Source organism: Rhipicephalus sanguineus, chromosome 1, assembly GCF_013339695.2.
Source record: "Rhipicephalus sanguineus isolate Rsan-2018 chromosome 1, BIME_Rsan_1.4, whole genome shotgun sequence".
Classification (NCBI taxonomy): Eukaryota; Metazoa; Arthropoda; class Arachnida; order Ixodida; family Ixodidae; genus Rhipicephalus; species Rhipicephalus sanguineus.
Window position 1 is genome coordinate 156333993 of NC_051176.1, and position 24323 is coordinate 156358315.

At 44.8% G+C, this 24323-nt stretch overlaps 1 protein-coding gene across 1 annotated transcript in view; it reads right to left on the reverse strand.

Moving 5' to 3' along the window:
• LOC119400797 (putative aminopeptidase-2) overlaps nucleotides 1-24323 on the reverse strand; it is a 119488-nt gene that overhangs the window by 56457 nt on the left and 38708 nt on the right. The window contains exons 9-15 of the mRNA XM_037667744.2: nucleotides 12152-12330; nucleotides 9741-9823; nucleotides 7254-7387; nucleotides 6068-6271; nucleotides 5910-5983; nucleotides 2967-3068; nucleotides 1786-1959 (exon numbers count right to left, since the gene is read on the reverse strand). Of these exons, the coding sequence (XP_037523672.2) occupies nucleotides 1786-1959; nucleotides 2967-3068; nucleotides 5910-5983; nucleotides 6068-6271; nucleotides 7254-7387; nucleotides 9741-9823; nucleotides 12152-12330 (950 nt within the window). The remainder of the gene's footprint in view (nucleotides 1-1785; nucleotides 1960-2966; nucleotides 3069-5909; nucleotides 5984-6067; nucleotides 6272-7253; nucleotides 7388-9740; nucleotides 9824-12151; nucleotides 12331-24323) is intronic.

Sequence of the window (24323 nt, forward strand, 5' to 3'; positions counted from 1 at the left end):
ATCATCAGATTTTCAGTTGGGTTTTTATTCGGTGGACAATTGGACCTTGAAAAAAAAGTAGGACTCGTACCATTAATAATTGCGCTGACCTCCACACTCTTCAAGAAGACCAAAACTTAAATAATGAGTTATGTGACACTGCTAACCCAGCGCCCACCCCCTCCTAGTAGTGAACTTTGACTTGACTAAATGCAAAGTAATGTCTTTTATGCCAAAAGCATTCTGTATTTTTGTATGCCATAAAAAAACAACAAAAAACATTACATTAGTTCAGGCTTGTTCACTGAAGTACGTCGGTGCCATCCTTACACTACACCCTTACGCTACACTTCTCTGGGATTCTCCATATTACCATCGTGTGCATGCATGCAGCAGATCATTGGCATAGTGTTTATATCCAAATCTTCAAAACTCACCCTTTCTTATTCATAAGTTAGCGTTTCAAACATTCATTTTCCTACACCTTGAGTTTTCTTCAATCTTGTCCTCTATAAAAACTACCTAGCTATAATACAACGTTAGAAGCAATTCAGAATAGAGGTGCTCATTTCATTTATCAAAATTATAACTACCACTCCAGTGTAATGCAAAGTGAACTATCTCTTTCCTTGTAGCTGCTTAGTAACTGCCATGACATTGCCCTTTCTTTGTTGTATTGTAGTTGTGTAGATCAATTTAAGCATCATATTTTGTGCCTGAAAATGCTGTCGTACATGCCACAAAGAATACACAATTACTATTAAAGCTTCACAGACATCTATGATAACACTGATGCGTTTAACTGATCAGTGCTTCCAAATGTGATAAGTCTATGGAATAACCTTCTCTGAAAGCATAGTCACAGAAGCGAACCCAAAAAGACTTTTTGGTAGTCTTTTAATGTAAGTATCGTGAATACCTTCAAGCTACCCTTTATTTTTTTAATGTTTTGCTGTGATTTATGCGTAGCAGTACCTGGTACTTTCTCTGCCTTGTCATATCAACATGTTTACTGCATTTTTTTGCTTTTCTTTGGTTGTCGGGCATGATACATTCATATACCTTTTATGTAGTGTTCTTACTTTCATTTGTGTAATTTGTATTAAACATGCCTTACTTAATATAAATGGTCCCTGCAAGGTATTTCAGAATAAATAAATAAATAAATAAATAAATAAATAATACGTCAATTGAGTTTCTCTGCTGCTGGTGGCCAAAATCAAGCTACTTGATTTTTTTTGGCAAAGTTCTCGTAGTACAAAAAATCATTTGGCCAGTGTGCATTCTTAAAAGCATGCGTGCGTGAGCTAGGTGGTTTGAATCCTATCATCTTTAAACAGTGCTAAAATTACACAGACAAGAGAAGACATAAGGGCGATTGCTGAACATAGTATATAGTACATTCACAAGGACAGTGATCACCCTCATGTCCTCTCTTGTCTTTGTAGTTTTAGGGCTGTTTAAAAATGACAGTGTGTATAATTTATGCCATCATTGGGCTGTTTACACAGTTTTAAATAAGTCTCAGTTTCAACTCTCATTCAGAGTTACCAACAAATGAACAATGATGCAGTCACAAGCTGTCTTCCCTTAACAAATCTCTCAGCCTACTTGAAAACATTGCTTGACAAACTTTGTGCTTTCTACTCTTCTAGTATTTACTTTGTTCAACAACTGAATATGGAAGTATCATACAGTGTTTTCTATGCCTGTAGGAAATCATATTTTTGAAAATAATGAAAGTGCCCAGAATGGAATGACATTTTCTTATTTGTAATATAAATAATTTCACAGTGTGCATATTACCTGTGGATCAGTGGTGGACTCCTCACATGGGCAAGGCCATAAAGCAGGTTGATCCTTTCTTGGGCTGAGACTTCCTTTAGGTATTTTTCCCACATGAACTGCCATTCGTGGTCTCCACTGCTCTGGTAAATTCCGTAGCGGTAAACAATGCCTCTAATATTTCTTGGAACTTCCCTTCAACAAAAAAAGAGATAAATTTATTGTATGTAGTGAACTTAACACATAGCCACGTAGCTGTTAGCTATTATTTTTTTTATATAGTAAATATAACACAAGAATGTGAAACTGGTTCCTCCACACATTCATTTATTTGTATGTTGACGCTTAGAGACAGCTCAAAGAGAGAACAGTAGAATTACAGTGGTCATTATGCACATCAACCCTTTCACAGGTGTCTCTAGTACTGTAGGTGAGAGTTGTTCGCAAAGGGGGTGTTTGCAACCTTTGGTGCTTATTTATGACCTACAAGATCGTCACTTTTAGTAAAGCTATCCTTTATGGTTGGACGAAGCTCCATAACGAGAAATGCCAGCTGAATGCCTATTAACGTCAGGTATGAACCATGCTTTTTTCAAAACAGTTCCAAAACTTGAGTGCTGTAATTAAATTATTTACATCTGCCTATCAAAAAAACTACTGAAACTGAAGTCATAAATAGTCAGCTGCTTTTTCACTCGCATTGCTGTACCTCTAGTGCCTGATCCTGTAACCCCTGTCAGATGTTATTTTTGCACCTATGTTCAATAATTCATTTATGGTTGAGAATAATATACACTAAAGACAACATCATCCTTAAGATGAGCACAGTTCCCTTGTGCTCATAAAGAATCTGTGTGCTACCTTCTCCCTACAAATTTCAATACTTTCAGTCGATCCAATGGCTGACACAGTATTACTAGAACTTATCTCCGTATATGATTTCTTGCACACACAGGAGCATGCACAGAAGCACGCAGAACACACAGAAGCATGCACACTCAGAAGCATGGGCGTCAGCAGGGGGGTGCAAGAAGGGCACTTGCACCCTTCCCACCCTCCCCAGAAGCCACACCAGCACTTGCACCCCCACCCCCCCTCTCAAGCCACACCAGCGCTCCCGCCCTTTGTGCAGCACGGATTTGCACCACCCCAAGACAAAATCCTGCTGACGCCCATGCACAGAAGTGGTAATGGTTACTTACTGCCCACCATCTACCCAAGCTGAGAGGCGCCGCTTTGCTTCTTTGAGACACTCTTGATGTAGATTTCGGCATGCCAGGTCCAGTATGACTCTTCTCAGCATACTAAAACATTGAACAACATTTGTTATGCTCTGTTCGATCTCTATTTCGTGGTAGAAGAGCTCTGAAACATTTTTTCGGCGTAAAGCTGCCTTGCTTTTTGAGAATGATATTATCGATATTACTAAACATTACTCCTGAATATGCAACAGCGAAACTACAATTTCACTCAAAACAATGGCCAATCCCTTCCAACTTCCTGACATCACTGAAACTCTTGATGTTTATTGCCCAGCTCTTATAAACACGATGCCCGTTGCCCAGGTTTCTTGAAATTTCACAAGTATGGGGTGTTACTGGCAAGAGGAAAACCTCAGAAACCTTGCTACCAGAGAACATACCCACATTTTATGAAAGGAATCTCAGGGCCTCTAACAAAAAATAAATGTGAAATAAAATTAAAATAAAAAAGCCTAAAAATAAATAAGCACAGCCAGAATGTCTGCACTAGAACATGAGGCGTAGCCTTACGGGAGGGGGTTCGATGCCCTCCCCCTCCTTTGTATGTTCGCGCGTATGTTTGTATGTATGCGAGTATGTGTACACATACATACAAAACGTAACTATACCAGCGGGGAGGGGGGGGGGGGAGGTTTGAACCCCAACCCCCTAGCTTCCAACCCCCACTCTTGCCACACCAATGCGCGTCACCTTGTCCTAACGCGACCCTGACAGGATCCGCGAGTTACCTAATTAACCGTCGGGCCAAATCAAACAAGAGGAGAAAAAACGTTAAAAAACACCGCCTACTCATTTGTCATGACAATGATTCGCACGCGTACCCACTTCTTACGAATTTAAAGCAGGAAACCGAGAAAACTTCTAAACTAAGTAGAAATCCGCGCAATTTGTTTCTCAGCAAGCCTCCGATTCTGGCAACAAGAAAAGCGACAAAAGCAGCTAACTCACCTTCACAGTATAAAAATTTATTTAGGCATATAACCGATCCCACTTATGAACACCACACAACGTTGTCGTAGTGTTGAAGGAAAGCTTTCCTTCCTCCATGTGGCCCACGATGGTGGCTCACGACTACACTGACCGCTTTGCCGGTGGATACTGAGACGCATACAGTTCTGTCAAGCTTCATTGACAATATTCGCAATTAACTCGGTATGTAAAACAACTTTCATATTGAATGGGCTTTCACAATCAGACTGAAAATAGCGCGCTGCAAGCTGTCGCCATCTTGTGATGGCGGTGGCAGTTAGGCTGTTGAAGCTCTCATAGTAGCGCAATGCAGTTTCGATTTTACTTACGACTGTACTGTGCATTGCGCGCTTGTGCTTGAAATTTTCCAACCAATGATTAAATAAGGAAGGCGCACGTAAGAATCGGGTTACTGATGTAATCAGTCATTGTGAATAACCGCCCTGGTTTGAAAATCTTCGTCGGACAGACCGAAAAGATTGACTGCACATATGCATGCCAGCCGAAATTGTTGCTGAAATAAATAAATAAGAGAGCGTTCGAATTAACCAGTCCGAATCAAACAGCAACAATTAACGTGAGAATTCAACAGCCTGGGTGAATATGGGTGCTGATATGAAGCAGATCAGAACGTTGTTCGGCTGGATACTCCTGGGCTGATACACGTGGGGCCTCGCATTGTAGTTTTACGTAAACCACTGCCCATGCATGGTCGAATACAACTTTAGAAGTTTGCGGTATTTTCTCCTCAAAGGCGCATGAATATGAGTCTGCACCAATGGTCTCACACTCTCGACTGACGTAATGAACCGGGCGGCCGCGGGTGACTTCGCCTTCCGTCTAATGAATGATTTCTTTAGTCGCGAAGGCTATCGGCAGTTGTACGTCGGTCGTCTGGGCGGGACCCCCCCCCCCCCAAGACTTCTTAAGCTGTATCCGACTTTAGATGACAAATCAGAATAGTGCACCGAATTTCTTAGCGCAAACGTTTTAGTGCGTCACTGTAGAGGTTCTAGTTTAAGCTAGTACCTTCAGGGCAGCCCCTGTATCCCTAAATAGTCTGTCTCATATGTATACACTATGGCCGCAACTGTCTCCTGAAATTCCGGGGGATCTCCTTAAATCTTTGGTATCATTCAGTAACACGTCTTATTGATGATGCTTCATCATCAAATACGCACTGAACCATGTTACATGTGTCTCACTCGTTTTCGCAAGCCCCACGCAAAACTTAGCGCTTAGCTAAGAGCTTGTTCCGATCACATCACTCATGTATCGTCCAACTAAACGCACCAGCAAGCCGAACAGCGGGATGCTAAACACAGCAATTGTTATAGCGCAAAATCTGGACAAAGACAAAAAGTACAGGAAGACGAGCGTTCGTGTTCCTTTTGTCTTTGTCCGGATTTTGCGCTATAACAATTGTCATAACCTACCAACTAGCCCAAGCCGCCACCCTGCTAAACACAGCTCTTCCGCCTATATGATAAGCATTGCATAATCACGGATAGGTGGGCGAGTTGGTTTGGGTTCATAACGAAGGGACAAGGGGGCAGCGCTAGAACGAACACAAAAGACGAGATGAGGGCAGGAGACAGGACACGCGCTGTTTTGTCTTCATCTCGTCCTTTGTATTCGTTCTAGCGCTGCCCCCTTGTCCCTTCATTGTGAACCTATATGATAAATTTACATGGAGACCCTTCCAAGGTTAATATTACTCCGAACAGGAATATCGGCTTTCTAACACCTATTTATTGAGTTTGCATATAGTATAAATCAGTTCTGAAACTTGTCTTTGAACTTTTCTGAAACTTTCAGTTCCCAAGGTTCTTTTTACTCCAGTGCAACTCATTCAGGGAAGGTGTCCTGATAAAACAGTTAAAATTAAGTAATAATTCAACACAGGGTACTTGCTTGTTCATGTGCTTATCACCATCTTCCCATCCAAGTGTCTTGTAAATGGGGTCTACCAATTTGCGGATATATGTCTAGAGGGAAAGAGAAAAAACAAAAACAAAGCGTGCATTCAGAAAATCAGCGCCTCTATCAAATAGCTGAGAAGTTGCACTTACCTGCATGGGTCGCCGGACCTCGGTGTTTTCGAGGAGATGCGTCAGCGCAAGTAGAGATCCATGCGCTGTTGACCATGGTATGAGGTGCATCTCATGGATTAAGTACTGAGTCATATTAAAAAGAACATCATACGATAGGCGGTTGGACCAAGCTAGTTGGAAGGCGTCATACAGCAGGTTTGACCTGTCAGCAGGCGTCAATTCCTGGTGGGCAACCGAAAGAAGACATGTCTGATGTCAAAGAAAACATGTGCAAGCCCGTGGCTGCATGTATGCACACAGGTGCCATAAAAGTTACTGCCCAGAAAACATCATTCGCAGGGGCGGCGCCGGGATTTCGTTACTGGGGGAGGGGACCCATGTGGAACATATACGTTGTGTTTTGACTATGTTTGCATGAGGCAGGGGGGGGGGGGGCTGCCCCCTCCTGACCCTCCCCCCCTGGCGCTTCCGCTGCATCATTTAGTTATATGCCCCTGGATAAAAATTAAATCAACCGTAAAACTTCATGTGTAGCTTCAGCGGATGGCTCGAATGTCAAGCTTTAATGACTTTACTTAAATGTACGCACAAACGAGGATAGCGATTTCATGGCACAATCACCACGCAGTTCGAAGGCTTCAGAATCTTAATGCCAAGTGCAGCTTCAAATTTCCGCGTTGCAATGGTCTTAGAAGCCATCCAAACTAAATCACAAAGCATCATTAGGTTTCGCCTTAATACCTACAAGATATAACATTCCAAACACTTTGTCGTTGTTTTTACACTGTGGCAGAACCTTTACTGCATGCAGCCGCAAGCTAAAGAAATAAATTGTACAGATTGTACAGCGGAAATTACAGCAATTGAAGCAGATGAGTAGGTTACCCATCTGGCGTCGACAAAGTTGAAGGGGGGGGGGGGGTGCACTAAAAAGAATTCTAGCACACATACAAGCGCGTTCACAATTAAATGAACAAAATTTGAAGCCAGTGATTGCTTTCTTCTTTTCTTCTCTAAGTGACGGAAAATATTCAACGTGGTAATTTCGGCAATGACATACCAAGAAACAGATAACGCGTGCTGTACTCACAAACAATGCACTCATGTTGTTGCGGTGCTTCATCGCACTGTGCCACAGACGACGCAATTTAGGGTGCATTTTTCTTCAATGCTACATAGCTATGTGCCCGCCTACAGCACTTACCTCGTGGTGCTTTTGAAGAACCTCTCCGAGTCGCTGCCAATCGGTTGGGTCGTAATTGACAAGATAGTAACCTGTCTGATTGACGTTAAATTTAACCCAGCCGTGCTGTCCGGCGTCGTAAATGTGGAATTCATCTAAAGGAGACGGGGCGAGAGAAAAAAAAAAGAAAACATGAGAGAATGAGGTAGCGTTCTAGGCGTAAGTGCGCCGATGGTATGAGGACACAAATATGCATGAAACGTTCTGCTAAAAATTAGAGCTGTGCGAATAGCAAAATCTTTAGTGCGAAGCGAAATCGAATAATAAAGATTGAGTGAGAATGAAAATCAAATAGTTTTCGAATAATTTTCGAATATTCCTGAAGTATTCTTCGAATACTTCGCAGCGAAATTACACAAAAAAGCTGCAGAGAATCCCTAAGTATGTTCTTACGAGACAGGAACAATTACAAGTCCCAAACATGGTCAAAGAACAGATTTATTCCTAAGGGAGGATGCGGCTTTCGTATCGCGAAAAATAAGAGAAAAAAAATCAATTTCCGAAAATCACATTTTGAGTTTCTGTAGTCCTTTTTCTGATTCCAAAATATCGCCACTGAAAACTACGTAGAAGTGCGGTAAAAAATTTGTTGTGCTTGCCGAGGTGGCGAAAATTACTGCGGAAATCGCAAAAACAAAACAAAACAAAACAAAACAAACTACGTTAAAAAGAAATTATAGTTCCGCAGCGGCGCAACCAGGCACCGCCATCTTGGGCTCGTCTGAAAGAGCATTTCTCCGTCTTCAAATTTCCCGCTCCAGCTAGGTCCTCCATTCAGAAAAAATCGTACAAAAAGCAAATGTTTGAAGTTATTTTCGTGGCCTTCGATTGGCTGCGTCCACCATGTTGCCCCAGCACACCTCGCCATTGGTCCTATCCTCGCTCCGGGATAGCGTCGTCTGCTCCTTGCACGTCGCGAGGTCACGGCTCTCAAAAATCGCGCTACTTAGAGTCGCGTTAGCACTCGTTCTGTGTTCACAGGTCGACGATCATTTAGAATATAATTACGCTTTAGTTTGGCAGCTGCAAGCGGAAGCTCAAGCATCAGATTACGATAGTGCGCCGCGCTCGTCGCGAACATCGCAGACGTGCGTCTTGGACAAGCTGTTCTCATGGGCGTCCGGAGGGGGGTGCAAGGGGGGCAGCTGCCCCTCCCTGGAATTTCGGATAATATTTTTCTATGCGATAGCAATGAGCTACACAGCTTGATTAGCACACTCAGGTCCCGATCTTCTCTATTTCCAACCAATTTCGCACGTTGCACACTACTGACTATTCTTGCAGGTCATGTCGCGGCAGTGAAAGCTGTCAGTGCTGGATCTATCCCTCCCTCCCTGCACCCCCCTGCAATAAGTTCTGCGGACGCCCTTTGCTGTTCTGCTTATCAGCATTTCGTACCTCGTGACGAAGACCATCGCGGGACGACTCTTCGCACTCGCGATCGAGCATGGCGTACTTTGAAACATCGGGTACCGCGGCCACGCACATCGCGACCGAACTTACTGCTTGGAATCGTGGCTAGGCCTAGCTAACTCCGCTCACGGCGCCGATGTACGAGACGAATCCGAACTTTGCGGGCAAGAACATTGCGCCTGCGGACATGCGAAAGCGAAGAAACCGCATTGCGTTTCGTCGCAAGCAACGAATCGCATCGCCCACTGGTTCCTCGGAACCGCGGATTTACGCATCGGCAGCGGACCCCCCGGCAAGCTCGTCGCGCAGCGACCGCTCGGGGCATCGGTGGAAGCGGCTCGCAGTTTCGCACGTCGGCGCCCCAAAACGCAACACCAAGCACGCTGCAAGCCGATTTAGCGTCTTTATATTTATTTTCCGTTATTATAAACCGTTATATTTATTTTCAGGAAGTTCGAACACTTCGAATAGTAAAACTTCGGTGCGAATCGAATAGAATAGCAAACACTATTCGAAAAATATTCGAAAGTTTGAATATTCGCATACCCCTACTAATAATAAAATAAAAACTCTCAGTTAAACTGCAAGTCAATGATACTGGTCAATGAACACACATGTCCGTGTGACATATGTCAGAAAAAAAAAGAAAAAAAATACGGACTATTATATTGCGATCTTACACGTGGGAACTTGGGAGCACCTGCGGCGGCCATTGTGTGGTTGCAAGCGCCCAACCAATTGTTTATAACCACCTCCTCATTACCATAATTAATATATTTTTTTACCTTGCACCTTGCACACCATTTCTTTTTCCTTTCTTTCTGCCTTAGTTAAGTAGGCACTATTTTAGGAAGCACAAGACAAGGTCTTAAGGATACCGATTACAGGCAGTCAATTACTAACCGCACATAACTGAGTTTATGTCGCCGTAATCGACAGGTCACTATGAGAACAGCAAAATAAATAGTGCGCGTGCCAATGAAACTTGGACAGGTTTTGAGGTAATATACATAAAATTGCGTGCACACATCTGACCTTGTTCGTCGTGAAGCCAGATTTGCTTGACTTTATTTTTTGCTGCCGAAGTCTTGTAGCTGAGAGGTATGCTCCATTTGTACCTAGAGTCGGAGAGAGAGGACAACAAACGAATAAAATGTTTGCTGTTTAAGAGGGCTTATTTGTTGAGGTACGCTACACCGGTTCAATGTGTGCTGGTAGATGTATCAGCTGCTTGTATAAGCGCCTCTACCGGCGAGGACGAATAAAAATATGAGAAGATGGTGATTGTCAGAAAGCCGTGCTCCGGCCTGGATGACCGAATCAGAGGCGCGTCTTCAGAGCAACTTTAGTCTCATTCATTCATTCATTCATTCATTCATTCATTCATTCATTCATTCATTCATTCATTCATTCATTCATTCATTCATTCATTCATTCCCTTTCAGGCTTCTAGGACCTATAGGAGCAGCATGTAATAGAGGGGGTGAGATAACCACAGCGAAAGCACGACTATTTTATGGTGAAAAAGCTGCAAAAGGCCGTATTACACAAAAAAGGGAATGCAGCATAAGCACAGAGTATATAAGGTACACTGGCCTAGCCAGACATTCAAAACTGAAATTTTTCAGTTTTGCATGTGTATAGGGTGCCCCAGCTAACTCTAGCCAGAGTTTAAAAATATGCCGCCGCACTTTATGACAACGCGAAAAAATGCATGTTGCTGACAATTGAATGTAGTAAGTAACTATTTTTTTGTGTTCTGCTTAATTGCCTAATTAGCTATGTTTAATTATCCAACTTTCGAAGCAACGAAGCTGGGGAAAAAGTCCAATGAGAAAGTTGTACATCGGTTTGCCCAACGTCCGATTAGACAGTTTCTAACTTTCTATCTACTAATTATTAGTGTTTTTACGCTTACTACAGATGTCCGCGAAATACAAAAGAATACCACGTGACATGCCCGCTTGTGCGCCTATGCACGCCCTGATTGCAATGCTCCCTAACGTTCCGCATGCAAACGATATGCTTCCGTTGCGGCGGTTCATGACAGTAATGAACAGACGCAGTATAGTTATCGCATTCATTTGTGCGGCCGGTAGGAAAACGTGCGCCATCGCACAGCCACCACCATCGTCGCTGCCCTGTCGCCTTTGTTTGCACGTGGAACGTTAGGGAGCACTGCATTCTAAAAAGACAGGGCGTGCAAACACGGACTTGTGTCCGTGTTTGCACGCCCTGTCTTTTTAGAATGAATACTTACCAACTAGCTCAGCTCTCTGTTATTCGGAGCACTGCAATCACAGCGCGCATACGTGCGCAAGCGGGCATGTCACGCGGTATTTTTTGACAGCCAAGCTGCTCTTCGTCGTTCTGATCTGTTTAGCGCAACTCCAACAGGGTAAAATGAAACAAAGGTAGGGACCAGTGGCGTAGCCAGGGGGCGACACACTGGGCTCTTGTGCCGCCCCCTGGCTTCGCCACATTCACATTGGAATTTCTTCCTCAGCTTCGCTGCTTCAAAGGCTGGTTCAATAAACATGCCTAATTAAGCAATTAAGTAGAACACAACAAATAGTGCGACTTACTCCACAGTCAGCAGCATGTATTTGGTCGCGTCGTCATACAGTGCGTCGGCATAGCTAGAGTTATCTGGGGCGCACACACACAAACGCGTGAACGAACATACATAACGGGTGATTGAGCCCGCTCCCCTTCCCCGAAAAAAAATTCTAGCTACGCCCCTGGTAAATGAAGTTCCATAAGGGGTATTCACACGAGGGAGAAATCGGCGGGGGACACGGGGGGATTGCGGATCACGTGACCACGTCGTCACGGATTAGTGAGTAGGCGCGACCCCCCCACGACTCCTCGAAGGAGACTGAGACCTTTTCCACGACAGGGCAAACGATCCCCCGGCGGTTGGGGATATGGCGGAATTTCGGACTCTTGTTTGGCTACATTGTTGCACTTGCTCCTGCATCCTGCAAAGAGCGGCAGTGAGTGTCCAGTCTGCAGCTCGTCGTCAGCAGCTCGTCAGACGGGTCGTACAAGCCACCAGAGTAGTCTAATAACACTGGTCTCCCCCTCCGTTCGCCTCGTCAGTGTGAGTGGGGGACATTTGTGGAGACTTCTCCTCGCGAGCTGACGTCACTAGGCTCCGCCTTTATCCCCCGAGCATTTGTCCCCCGTCTGAATACCCCTATAAAGACGGTGATTAAGGCGTTTTTCACGTGACGCCTATTTGTCAGAAACAGTGCCCTCTGAATTACGATGCACAACGTGTGTGTACGGATTACTCAATTTGAGCTTAGTGAATGCAAAAGCTTTGCTTTAATTACGAGACCAGTGCCCGTGATTTCTGAGCGTGTAACGTGGCTATAGGCGCTAGAAGGCCATCACTGGGAATCTGTCTAGAGAGTCAGTAAACGGCACAGCTCGCCACGCACCCGTAGGGAGAGACGTCGGACTCGTTCCGCTGGTGCTGCTTGTTGCGCAGGAAGCGTTCCTGGACCACTCGTATGAGCGTCGGGTCGTCGGCGCTGCGACTGATGGTCACCACCGGGTAGCCCATCTGGCGCGTCCACGTGTCCATGATGACTGACACGTTGTAGCCCGCCGGAAGCGTCTGCGCACAATCACACTCGAATGTCGTACGCATCCTTTTCCGGACGAGTGATCCAGCCTATAAAAATTGATATCGAGGTTTCGCGCAAGAACGGCTGCACCCACTGGGAAGCGGAGTCCGGCAGTTTTTACGCGAAGTGTCGAAGACACAGCTCCTGCCTGGATAGCGCGCGCCAGTTTTGTTTGTGCTAGCTGCCTTGTATTTCGCGCACTCTAATGAAAAGCTGGGAAAAAAAATTAAACATGGCAGTTATCTTAACCCAGATGAAATGACCTGACGTTGCTGAACAAGCGTTACAACTTTTCTATTGAATATTTTTCGTTAGAGTTAGTATTTTAAAGGTTAATTAGGAAATCTTTGTTAATTACCCAGCTCGGCGGATTGGCAGTTATCTTAGCATAGATGAAATATTCCGACGTTTCAGAGCAAGTGCTACAACTTTTGCCTTTACCATTTTTCGCTAGAGTTAATAATTAGAAGGTTAATTAACCAATCTTTGTTAATTACTCAGCTTGGAGGAATCGAAAAAATATCCTGACGTGCTGCATACGGCTCAGAACAATACTAGGCCGATTTGACACGCGTAGCGCGTATGATTGCTTTTTAATACTAGGCGCAAGTTAGCTGAAACAACATTAGAGAAGCGAGTAGGGTTAGTTGGTGCGAATTTACTTCAGACATAACTAAATAGCGCAAAAAAGGACAACGGGCAAGGTACCAGGTTCCAGTACGCACACATGTATTATATATGACATGTATGAATACAGAATGTTATGGACCGAAACTTCGCTGAGGTACCAGATATCAACTAGTCAAGGATAATGTAACTACAGTACACCAAAATATACTATAGTGCAGTCCTATTAGACCGTGGGAGAGACGAGGTACAGTGGGGCTTACTAGCTTAACCTCAAGGCACCTGTAAATTATACTTGCGTTTGTAATTAGCATGTAGTTAATGCGGTTAATTAGCTAGCAGATAGTTAAATTAGCCTGTGAAAGTAATGCACCTGTCGTGTTCGCAGACGAACTCTGCGGCGTATTGCCCAATAGCAGTGGCGTAAATCCCGGGGGGGTCAGGGGGGTCCTGACCCCCCCTGTGTTTAGACTGGGGGGGACCCCCTATGCAATGGTCCCCCCCTGAGATATTGCATGCGAACATCTTCCATCTTGGCTTGCTTGAAGTTTATTTTCACACGTGCCATTCAAAATCGCACCAGAGTTCCAGCTCTCAGATACAACGAAAGAAATGAGCACAATTCAACAACTTACGATAATATTTTTACGACATCTTCCCTGCGGTGTTCAAAGTCTGCAACCACATCCATAGCACCAATCACGAAAGCCGCTGCAATGCAGCGGCCGTTTATCCACGTGGTGACGTATCATTGCGCCTTCTAACTCGCTGAGAGCAACGAGATTCGTGAAGACATTTCTTCAGCACCGAGTCTGGGGCGAGAGAAATTGAGTAAAAGATATTCGGCCTTTGCTTGCAAATATCGCCACAAATGAGTCATCTTTTCACACCCAACTGAAACTGCACGCATTTTTCAGTACCCCTATTCATTCCGTCGCCCCCATATGTATACTTCCGGAGCCCCTGGCTGCGCGCACGTTTTTGACGAACTTCTGGGCCCGATCCACCCGATCGTTCAAACTACAGTGTTCTAGAAGTGTTCGCAGCGTCACCTTAGAGTCACTTAGAGTCAGAGGTAGCATATGCAGTAGCTCTACGTCACCTGAAACTTTCCGGCGGGTTGCAGGGCGCGGCTAGCTCGCGTTGCTGTTTTGCGCGCAAGAAAAGCCTGAATTACGGTGCGCAACACACGAAACTTCTTTTCATGCAAATTTCTGTGAGTTGTGAAATAAAGTGCTGTCGTTGTGACCGATTTACAGAGGGTGGGCGATATTTTAATAGGCTATGATGAATATGAATGCTCCTGCGTGTGGGGCGTTCAAGTTTTTTTTTTTTTATGTACTGCTGGTCGATACGATTTTCAATGCCCTTTCGCCACTGTAGCGATCCTAGCGACTTCACTCCCGCCTTTCGAGCCCCACTATACCGGATATAAACAATGCCTCATTTTTTATTTATTTGCTTTCGCATGAGCTGGTCTCTGCGACTAACCTACTTAATGCTGTTTTCTTTTTCGCGAATCAATAATCGGCGGAATCACTTGGCTTTGTATTAAATGTATCCGCACGGTAATCTTAAATTTTTTTATTTGCAGACATAGATCATACAAGGTTACCAAAACTGGTTGGACTCGTAGGCTATATATATTGGTACGCGCGGGTCCAATGAAAAAAAAAAAAAAAAAACCTATACATAGGTATTATGAGTACATAACAAGTAACATACATTACGTGCGTACATTTTTATTACACCGCAGAATTGCACCACCAAAATAACACTCGACAGCGTCACGTGCTGACAAACTAATTTTATTTACACGGAACCCTGCCTGTGTATGCGCAAATGCTGGCCATATCACAATATGGATTAACAATGCATGCATGGTCACTCGTGATAAAACAATAAACTGCCGATGACAACCGTCGATCTAACTGGAGCATTTCAAAGGAGCCCAATCCCCGTGGGCCTCCCCCGCTACTTCAATCATCCCCCCTAAATCTCTTTTTTAGGGGCGAAGCTCCTTAAGGCGGCACCCGTTCGTCCCTCGTAATCGTCATCGTCGTAGTAGTCCGTAACAAGTCTTACGCTTTGACCTCCAAGGTGGTGCCGGTGGGAGATTTCTCCTGTGCGTTGTTGAACAATAAAAAATTCGCAGCGTGCGCGTTAACTAAAAGCCGAATTCTTCTGTCTCTCATTCCCCATTAGCAGCCATTGGCATGTTCCAGTAGGAAACGTTAGTAGAAGTAGAAGTGTAAGTGTTAGCTAAAAGCCGACTTCTTCTGTCTCTCATTCCCATTAGCAGCCATTGTTTACCTCCAAGGTAGTGCCTGGTGAGATTTCTCCTGTGCGTGATTAAACAATAAAAATTTTGTTCAAAACGCCGTTGATTGATGAAACAAACCAACGAAAGACGCCAGATGTTTTGTAAAAGCAGAACGAAAGAACGCCAGATGTTTTTCTTAAAGTGTAGAAGAACGGCTATTTGGGCTAGTTGGTTAATATGCATATTGAAAGGGTTTGCAGCGCAAGCACGGTAGTGCTGAAGGAAAGGTATAAAGGCGAGGAACGGAAAGCAAAGAAGGACGACACGAGCGCTGACTACCAACTGGTTTTATTGCTCACGACACACACGTACATATATACACAGAGGTAAAAACTTTTAACAAGCAGACGTCAGTAACGTGACACAATTCGGTGGCATGTCCGATAAAACTAAGGTAGATTGATAACTATTAAAAGATTAACCCTTATCCAAAAGCGCGAATTCTTTTTCATGCAAGGCCACCGAAGGCTGGCTCACGCATTCACCTTCATATTTTCTAATGTGATACGCCTCAGCGATTTCTCGTGTTAGTTTCTCTTTATGGCGTTCCAACACACTCCCAGCTTGAAATTGCGGCTGACAGCCGCAACTTTTGCAGTGCAACACAAGGTTGGAACTTATCCCCTTGCACAGGTCATTCTTATGTTCCCCTAACCTCTTATTTATACACCGCCCAGTCTGTCCTATGTAACTGCGCCCGCACGTTAAAGGAAGCCTATACACCACGCCCACGGAGCATTCTACAAATTTATTTGCATGTTTTACTGCGCATGCCCGTCTCCTCATACTTGACATTTCACTAAGGCGTTCATCCGTCAACCTACAAATCTGACCGACTTTGCACGGAGCTGATAAAACCACATCCACACCGTATCTCGACCCAACTTTTTTCAGCCCGTGAGATATTTTGTGAGATATTTTTTTCACCATAAAAAGCCATAAGCCAGAACAACCACTGCGTGCGATTGTTTCTGAAAGGGAAACCTGGCAGAAGCTTTTGGGAGGTTATCTACAGAAACATCTCTCTAGTCTAGTAATTGAAGACCCCTACCGCGCGCGTAATTCGCAGGAGGTCGTCACGTATCTAAAGGATCATAATCCTATTGGTTGTCCGACGATAAGCATCGACGTTGTTGACCTGTATTACTCCATTCCTCAGAGCACCTTGTTACAATATGTTAGAGATTGTATAACCAAGAATAACCGCGAAGATGTGTTCATCAATGATTGTGGCATCAGTGTTAGTTGTTTCATGGAACTGTTGCTTTTCTACTTGGATTCCACCGTTGTGTCGTGGGGTGGGTCTCTTTATAAACAACGCACGGGTGTGTGCATAGGTTCAAGAGTCGCCCCGGTCTTAAGTGAAATATTTCTTGCCAGGGTAGACGTGACTCTGAAAGAAAAACTCGAAGGCATGGTGCAAGTCGCCTTCAGATATGTGGACGACTATTTAATTTTCCTGCAGCCTTCCGTAAAAAATGAAAAAGACCTGGCCGAGCTTGTTTTAGGTGCTTTCAAAGAACACGGGGGTGGGCTAGACTTCACCTGCGAAGTTCCTCAACAGGGATCGTTGCGTTTCCTAGATATTAATATCAGAATATTTCCAAATCACGTTTGCTGGGAATACCAACCGCGAAGTGTTAAGCCTATATTAAACTATGCCTCCAGCCATAGTAAACTGGTAAAAAGAGCGATTGCGTCTTCGGCCATAAGCGCGAGCTTATCTAAATCGTGCCTACACTTGGTGACGGACAGTGTAAAAACACAAGTAAACAGGCTCCTCTCAGCGGGTTTCCCAAAATTCGTCATCACATCTGTGTGTGAAAAATTGCTGCAGAAAGTAAAACAAAAGCAAGTCAAAACAGAAAGACAGAAAGAAAAGAAAAGAGTGGCTGTTATCCCATATTTCCACAAAATATCTCACGGGCTGAAAAAAGTTGGGTCGAGATACGGTGTGGATGTGGTTTTATCAGCTCCGTGCAAAGTCGGTCAGATTTGTAGGTTGACGGATGAACGCCTTAGTGAAATGTCAAGTATGAGGAGACGGGCATGCGCAGTAAAACATGCAAATAAATTTGTAGAATGCTCCGTGGGCGTGGTGTATAGGCTTCCTTTAACGTGCGGGCGCAGTTACATAGGACAGACTGGGCGGTGTATAAATAAGAGGTTAGGGGAACATAAGAATGACCTGTGCAAGGGGATAAGTTCCAACCTTGTGTTGCACTGCAAAAGTTGCGGCTGTCAGCCGCAATTTCAAGCTGGGAGTGTGTTGGAACGCCATAAAGAGAAACTAACACGAGAAATCGCTGAGGCGTATCACATTAGAAAATATGAAGGTGAATGCGTGAGCCAGCCTTCGGTGGCCTTGCATGAAAAAGAATTCGCGCTTTTGGATAAGGGTTAATCTTTTAATAGTTATCAATCTACCTTAGTTTTATCGGACATGCCACCGAATTGTGTCACGTTACTGACGTCTGCTTGTTAAAAGTTTTTACCTCTGTGTATATATGTACGTGTGTGTCGTGAGCAATAAAACCAGTTGGTAGTCAGCGCTCGTGTCGTCCTTCTTTGCTTTCCGTTCCTCGCCTTTATACCTTTCCTTCAGCACTACCGTGCTTGCGCTGCAAACCCTTTCAATCTTAAAGTGTAGTAGTAGTTGTTGTATGTAGCCACCTCGCCCGATCGTCAACGGGCGAGGTGGACCGGCAACGGCGCGAGGACCCTGCCGTACGAGAGTTAAATCACACTAAAAGACATACTTTGCGGGCGATACACTCTAGTGAACTTTCAACTTTTCGTCTTAATGTACATGATAAAGAAATTATTTCTACGAAAAACGCAAGGCACACCTTGAGCAATATATTTGGTTTTGGGACGCTAAATGGAACCATGAGGCGATGCGAAGCCGGAGCACTTGCACGATCGCGTTCCGTTGGCTTTCGTTGGGCATGCTACCGACCTCGCGTCGTGGAACGCGCGTCCTGTCTTCCCTCCAGCCTTGCCTTTAATTCGCACAGGGCGAGCGGGGAATGCGGTCGCTCTTGGCGCTCTTTCGCTCGGGAGCGGACTTCTTCCTTGCATTTCACCGATCACAAGTGTTTTTGTACATCGATCTCTATCCAGCCCTTTTCATCTGGCAGTAGTTCTGTGCTTAGGACTTCGAGCGAAACAAGCAGCCAGAATTCTTTATCATTTTTTAGAAGTACCCTGACCGCTTTACCAAAGCACGAGTAAGGTTTTGCTGTCACCGCCCTCGTATTTTCTTGCTTTTATTGTTATCGCACTTGACTTTGCGCGGTCACTCTTAGCTTCGTTGCGTCCAGCTGTTTTTTGTTGTCAAACGCTGCACGAGAAATTTCTCTGCACGTAAGCTGCATGCTCTATGTGCACGACCGCCGGAGACTGTAAAAAGCGCCTCCCTCCCGTCCAGATGCAGCGGCGGGCCGTCTTTGAGACAGTTGCAGTGTACGGATAGACACAGATGCCGCTCCTTCAGAAAAACAAGCATACATAAGTGCAGCAAAGCTGCTCGCGTGGTGCCGACAAAGGTCCTTCAAGCGAATGAATGGCGGGAACATGCGCTGCAGGGCATGCACGAATGGAAACAGTAGCTTCGGCTACTTGGGTAAGCTTTAAAAAAGAATAAAATGCTCAACCCCCTTCTCCCTCCGTTGTTTTTTTTTTTTTGTGATCTCTTGTTGTGTCATTGTGGTGGCCCTCTCCCCGCCTCCAACCCCGCGTTTGTTGATACCCCCCCCCCCCCCCCCCCCCCGGAATTACAGCGTAGCCAGCGTAACCCCGACCAAGAGGACGCGCTTCACACCCCGCAAGAGAAGTTTTCAGGAGAAACTGGCGTCAAGACCCCTGGCGGGCGCCCAAGCAATCGATGCGGAGAGGGCCGTGGAGGCGCGGCGCAGAGATACGGCAGTGAGCCCACTGCCCAATTCTAGTACACTGTAGTTCAAACGAAGACGCCTGTCCTCCGGTTTCACTTTGTGGCGGAAAAGCAGGGGGGCAAAACTTTCTTTAGTAGGTTGGACGACGACAGAGAATCAACACGTCCGCTTGGTTTGAACGCATCACGAAGACTGCTTTGTTTGTTCACTATTTACAGTGCTCTCGTAGAGAGGAAAAATGAAAAGGAAAATAGAAATACAGAAACACAAGCACAGTCAAAAGATTTTCTCTGCACCCCGCACGTGCAACAAACTTGAAGAACAGAGGGAGAAAACGCTTTCCCTGTGTTGGGTGACGCTCCCTGTGGCTTTCAGTGTTCTTTCACGGGGTGGGCGCGTGGGTCGTAAAACGACGAATGTCAAGGACGTTCTCCGCTCTCCCCGTACTCAAAGTCGCCTTCAACCTCCTTGGTTGCAACCCCGAAAATGCGTCCCCCGGGTTGCCCCTCTTCCTCCTTTTCGCCGCGGGGTTTTCCAATTAAAGCTGCTTCGAAGTGGGGGCTGCTTCCCAATATTCGACAAATACGACATCACTTGTCAGTCGTTCGGCAGTTTCAGCCTGCACGCGTCCACAGAAGTGCTGCCAGCACTGCAACCGGCCGCGCAACCTTCTTGGCGTAATGTGCTTGTGACTTTCAACTGGACTGGGAAGATGCCGCACAAGCGGCAGAGTTCGCTGAGCTCGTTCTTTCTGCCGAACTCCAAGCGACCTTCTTCGGAAGACAATGTCACCAAAAACATTGATGAGGTGAGCCTTTTATGTAATTGATCATTGATTATAATTTTGTTTTGTCGGGTACCCTTAGTGCAACATACAAGGTTTTTATTCTGATTAAAAAAGGGGGAAGTGACAGTTACTTGAATGCCGCCTTGAAAGCCCAAAATGGCTTGCAGTCATTAGACAGGAGGATAACTACAACGTTACGTTAAACAACTAACAGAAATCTGCTAGATAACTTTTAAATCAATGGTTTCGTGAACTACGTTGCAACTAGCTTCAATGGAGCTATTATCAGGACTACCCTAATTCATACAATTCGCTAAAAAGCAAGGAATGTTTGGTGGTTTCATCCACCGGTTCCAGGATCACGCACCGAAGGAATTAATGCCATTCAGAAGAGCGATTTAGACGCTTCGGCCAACTCTTCATTACCTTAGAATAATAACAGAGAGACGAACTAGTGAGCCGCAAGCGGAGTTTGTGGTGTCTTGACTTCTCTCTTGTTTCCGTGCTTGCACGCCCAGTCATTTTAGCATGAATCGTCATCGCCTTGGAGTTGATAGAAGCGCACGCACAGCAGTGACATGTTATCAAGGCATTGAGTCCAGTGACGAGCTACCCGAAAACTCTTCTACGCACCATCTACATGGCTTTCCTAGCGCGGTTCTTGAATCACGCGAAGGAACCTCGAAACTTTGTAATGTTCAACCTCCCAGCTTTCCTGCAATATGCCAGCAGGCGAAAGTTTCCCCACGCACGATATCCAGGCTGGTGGCTAACTTTCGGACAGTCTGTTTATTCATGAACAAAAGTGTTTACAATCAACGAACACGTAGCCGTGAGAATTTTTCGAAACGCTGCTGTAATAGCTGAGTTACACGTGTTTGATGATACAAAAAAGGCCCTCGCTCGTTTCTCTCATTCCTTCGTTCATCAGCTCGTCTCTCCTCTCAACACCTTCTCGACTGCTATGGAAAGAGAGGTCGCGCAGCTACGTGTAGCCGCGCGTCCTCTCACTCCATAGGGAAAGGGCGCGGTGCCGAGTCCACACGACACGAGCTGACGCGTTGTAACGCGTACGGGGGGTTAGGGCTTTAGAAACCATGCACCCTCGCAATGTGAAGGCTCAGAGTTGCGTATTTGCGAAGAAAAAAAAATATTAAAAAGCGCATACTTGAATCTCCCGTATATTAAGGACACAAAACATCCCATGATGGCATGATGCCCTCTTCGTGTTTATTCGGACATCAAGCAGGAAGTGATGTAACACAGAGCGAACCGTCCAAGGGCGTCGCCCCATGGCTCCTTCAATCAACCGCTCCCGCGGTGAGAAAGCAAGGAGAAGGCTTTATGTGTATACCGGGCTCTAATTTTGTTATGCAAACATAAGCTGCGCAACGAGTTCTTGATATCTGTAAAAATATTTTGTGTATGCACCTGATAAAAGGGACATGAAAGTGACTTCGGTCACCTCTAACTTTCTTTGTCATATGCTCTTTCGGAGAGAACGAGGCGAGGGGGAATAGTGTGGGGTCGAGTGTGGAACACTCTTTTTTCTGCCTTCTTGGCGTCACGTAGCACGTGATCTATATACGAGCAGGCAGCTGACCAATAATCCTAACACTCCTAAGTTTCCTGAAGTTTCAATCCACATATATACCCTATAAAGTGGACGGGGAGATTACCGCCGCCGTAGCGAAGTGGTAGAGCATCGGACGCGTTATTCGAAGGTCGCAGGTTCGGTCCCTGCCGGCGGCAAGTTATCTTTTCGTCCACTTTACTTTCTTCACATTTATATTCTAATTACTACAAATAACACCCCCTATACTTTCCTTGGCATTGCTGTGGGTTAGTTCTCATTAATACCAATGTTTCGCCATACTAGTGAAGATGCCGCGAGGTGCTGTCAACTCAGATGAGCATTCACGCTTGCTTCAAAATCAAATTAAGATAACTGAAAGCTAACGTCCGCCAGTTATAAACGGCCCGAAGTACCCTTGCACGCATACAGACAATCACACAATACAAACATCTCGAGGTTTCAATTTTGGTGTCAGTGTTCCCTTAACGTTTGTTTCATATCCAGTGTGTAGATTCATCGAATACTCATCGGCTGTTTGGAACTGTGTTGTAGAAACTAGTTCAGAACGTTGTATGACTCATTCGTCGCGCAGTGCAGATCGTCAAGAGCATTGCAATAACGCGATATATTAATATTTGTGTGTTTTCTTTTTTTTATTGTGAAGTTTTCATTTTTGTGTAAAATAAAATGCACATTTCTCATAATCAAGATGGCTGCCATGCAAAGTCCGGGACCCCCCCTGTTGTTTTGATGGATTTACGCCACTGCCCAATAGTCAATGAGTCAATCAGCGTCCAATAAATATATACACCGCAAGTGATCTGCCCAGTTGGGCACGCATATATATATATATATATATATATATATATATATATATATATATATATATATATATATATATATATATATATAGTTGAAGAAATGAAGGAGCACACTTACGAAAATTGCATATTTTTACTCATTTACGTTTCGGCCGTGGCACGGCCTTCGTCAGAACTACATGTGCACCGGACCTTCAGAACTTTCTTTTGAATTATATATATATATATATATATATATATATATGGTGGTATGTGTTTCTTTTTTTTTTTCTTGGCCCGAGAAATTGAGAGGCACCCGCTTGCGTGTGACGTAATCTGTGAGAATCTGCACTGCCGCGCCACGAGAGCAGTTGCTAAGGTTGCTTGACATGCTCGGTCGACCTTCTTTTTTGACGACGAACTGCAGTATTTGGCTTTCGGCTCCCATGTCAGTGCTGTATTAGCGGCTGCCTTTGTCCAGCGAGCGCTCATCGTTGTCGGTCGCAAGCTTCGCTGGCCCCCGACATTTCGATTTTGTTGCAGCCCGACGCTTTAAACATGCCACAAGAAGCGTTTGATGGCATCATAAAAAAATTGCGGGACTCTAATGCGCGTAGTGCTTTAGCGGCATTGCAAAAAAAAAAAAAAAAAGCACACGTTACCGGGGTTTCTTACACACTTAAAACGACTTGAAGGCGAAATCGTATACGGCTTTTTGCAGATGTGCATATAGTATGCACAGAAAGCACTTGTTGCATTTTTTTATTCAATTTCATAATGTTCTTTTTTTTTGTCAGGTGAAACGCCGCGAAGACAATGTGAACGCGCAGATCGCGCGCTTCGAGCCACGCGTGCGAGGTCCCGGGACATTTTTTGTACCGTTTAGCGATCCCGCCGGATCTTTCGTCTGATGGCTTTCGCCTTAAAATGGAGCGCCGTTCGCAGTGGCGATTTCGGTCGCACACGAGGCAAATAGTTTTTTTTCTGCGCACAGCCGTCACGCGCAACTCTATCTTCTTGGTATGAACATGATGGCTGTAAGTTGACCTCCTAATAAATATGACAGGACACAAAAACAAAAAAACATAGAAACATGAAAGCTGAAGTTTGTATAATTTACTTATAAAAAAACAGAAGATACAAAATTATCTTGAACTTCGTTTCAGCGCAACACTATAGACACGGACAAAAGGAAGGAAAACGAACAACACGGCGCTGTCTGTGTTGTTCGTTTTCCTTTGTTCGTCTTCCTTTTGTCCGTGTCTAGTGTTGCGCTGTAACGAAGTTCAAGATGTAAACAACCGGCCCAACTTGCCGTCTTGCGGCATAATTATAGGCGTGGAAGCGGCCTTTTATGTATCAGATGAGCCACTCTATATGTGAAGTACTGATAATGATATAATGCAGCTGCGTTAGTGACAGCTACTACATGTTTTAGTCAATAAATTCTACTAACGCTAACGTTATTAACAGCAGTTACATACCTAAAGCATTCGTTAGCAAACATGGCGGGCAGTTTCGTAAGTTACTCGTGAAACTTCAACGAGCTCAAGTGTATACTAACTAAACAACGCATGGCTCCCGGCATGACGCCGCACGCCGCCTAACATAACTAAACGGAACGGAGGAACGAATGGACGGACTGCACAGAGCACACAATTCTTATTCGTGCCCTCCGTTGCCTTCGACGTATTTCTTTTCTGTTATCTTAAAGCGATGGGCAACTAAACAGCTCATCTCGAAATGCTGTTCTTCCTGGTATACCCACGCCCCCTTCTCATTATCCCTTTTACTTTTGAAAATTTCCACTTCAGTTACAGGCTTCCTGTGCTTGCCTAACCTTCTGGTCCCGTATTTTAGAGGTGAAATTGGTGGTGGGGGTAAATATCAATACTGCCGAGGAAAACAGGTTTTTGGCATAATGAAATTTGGTTGCATATAGACTTTGGCTCTCGAGTTGAGCCTTTGTTGATT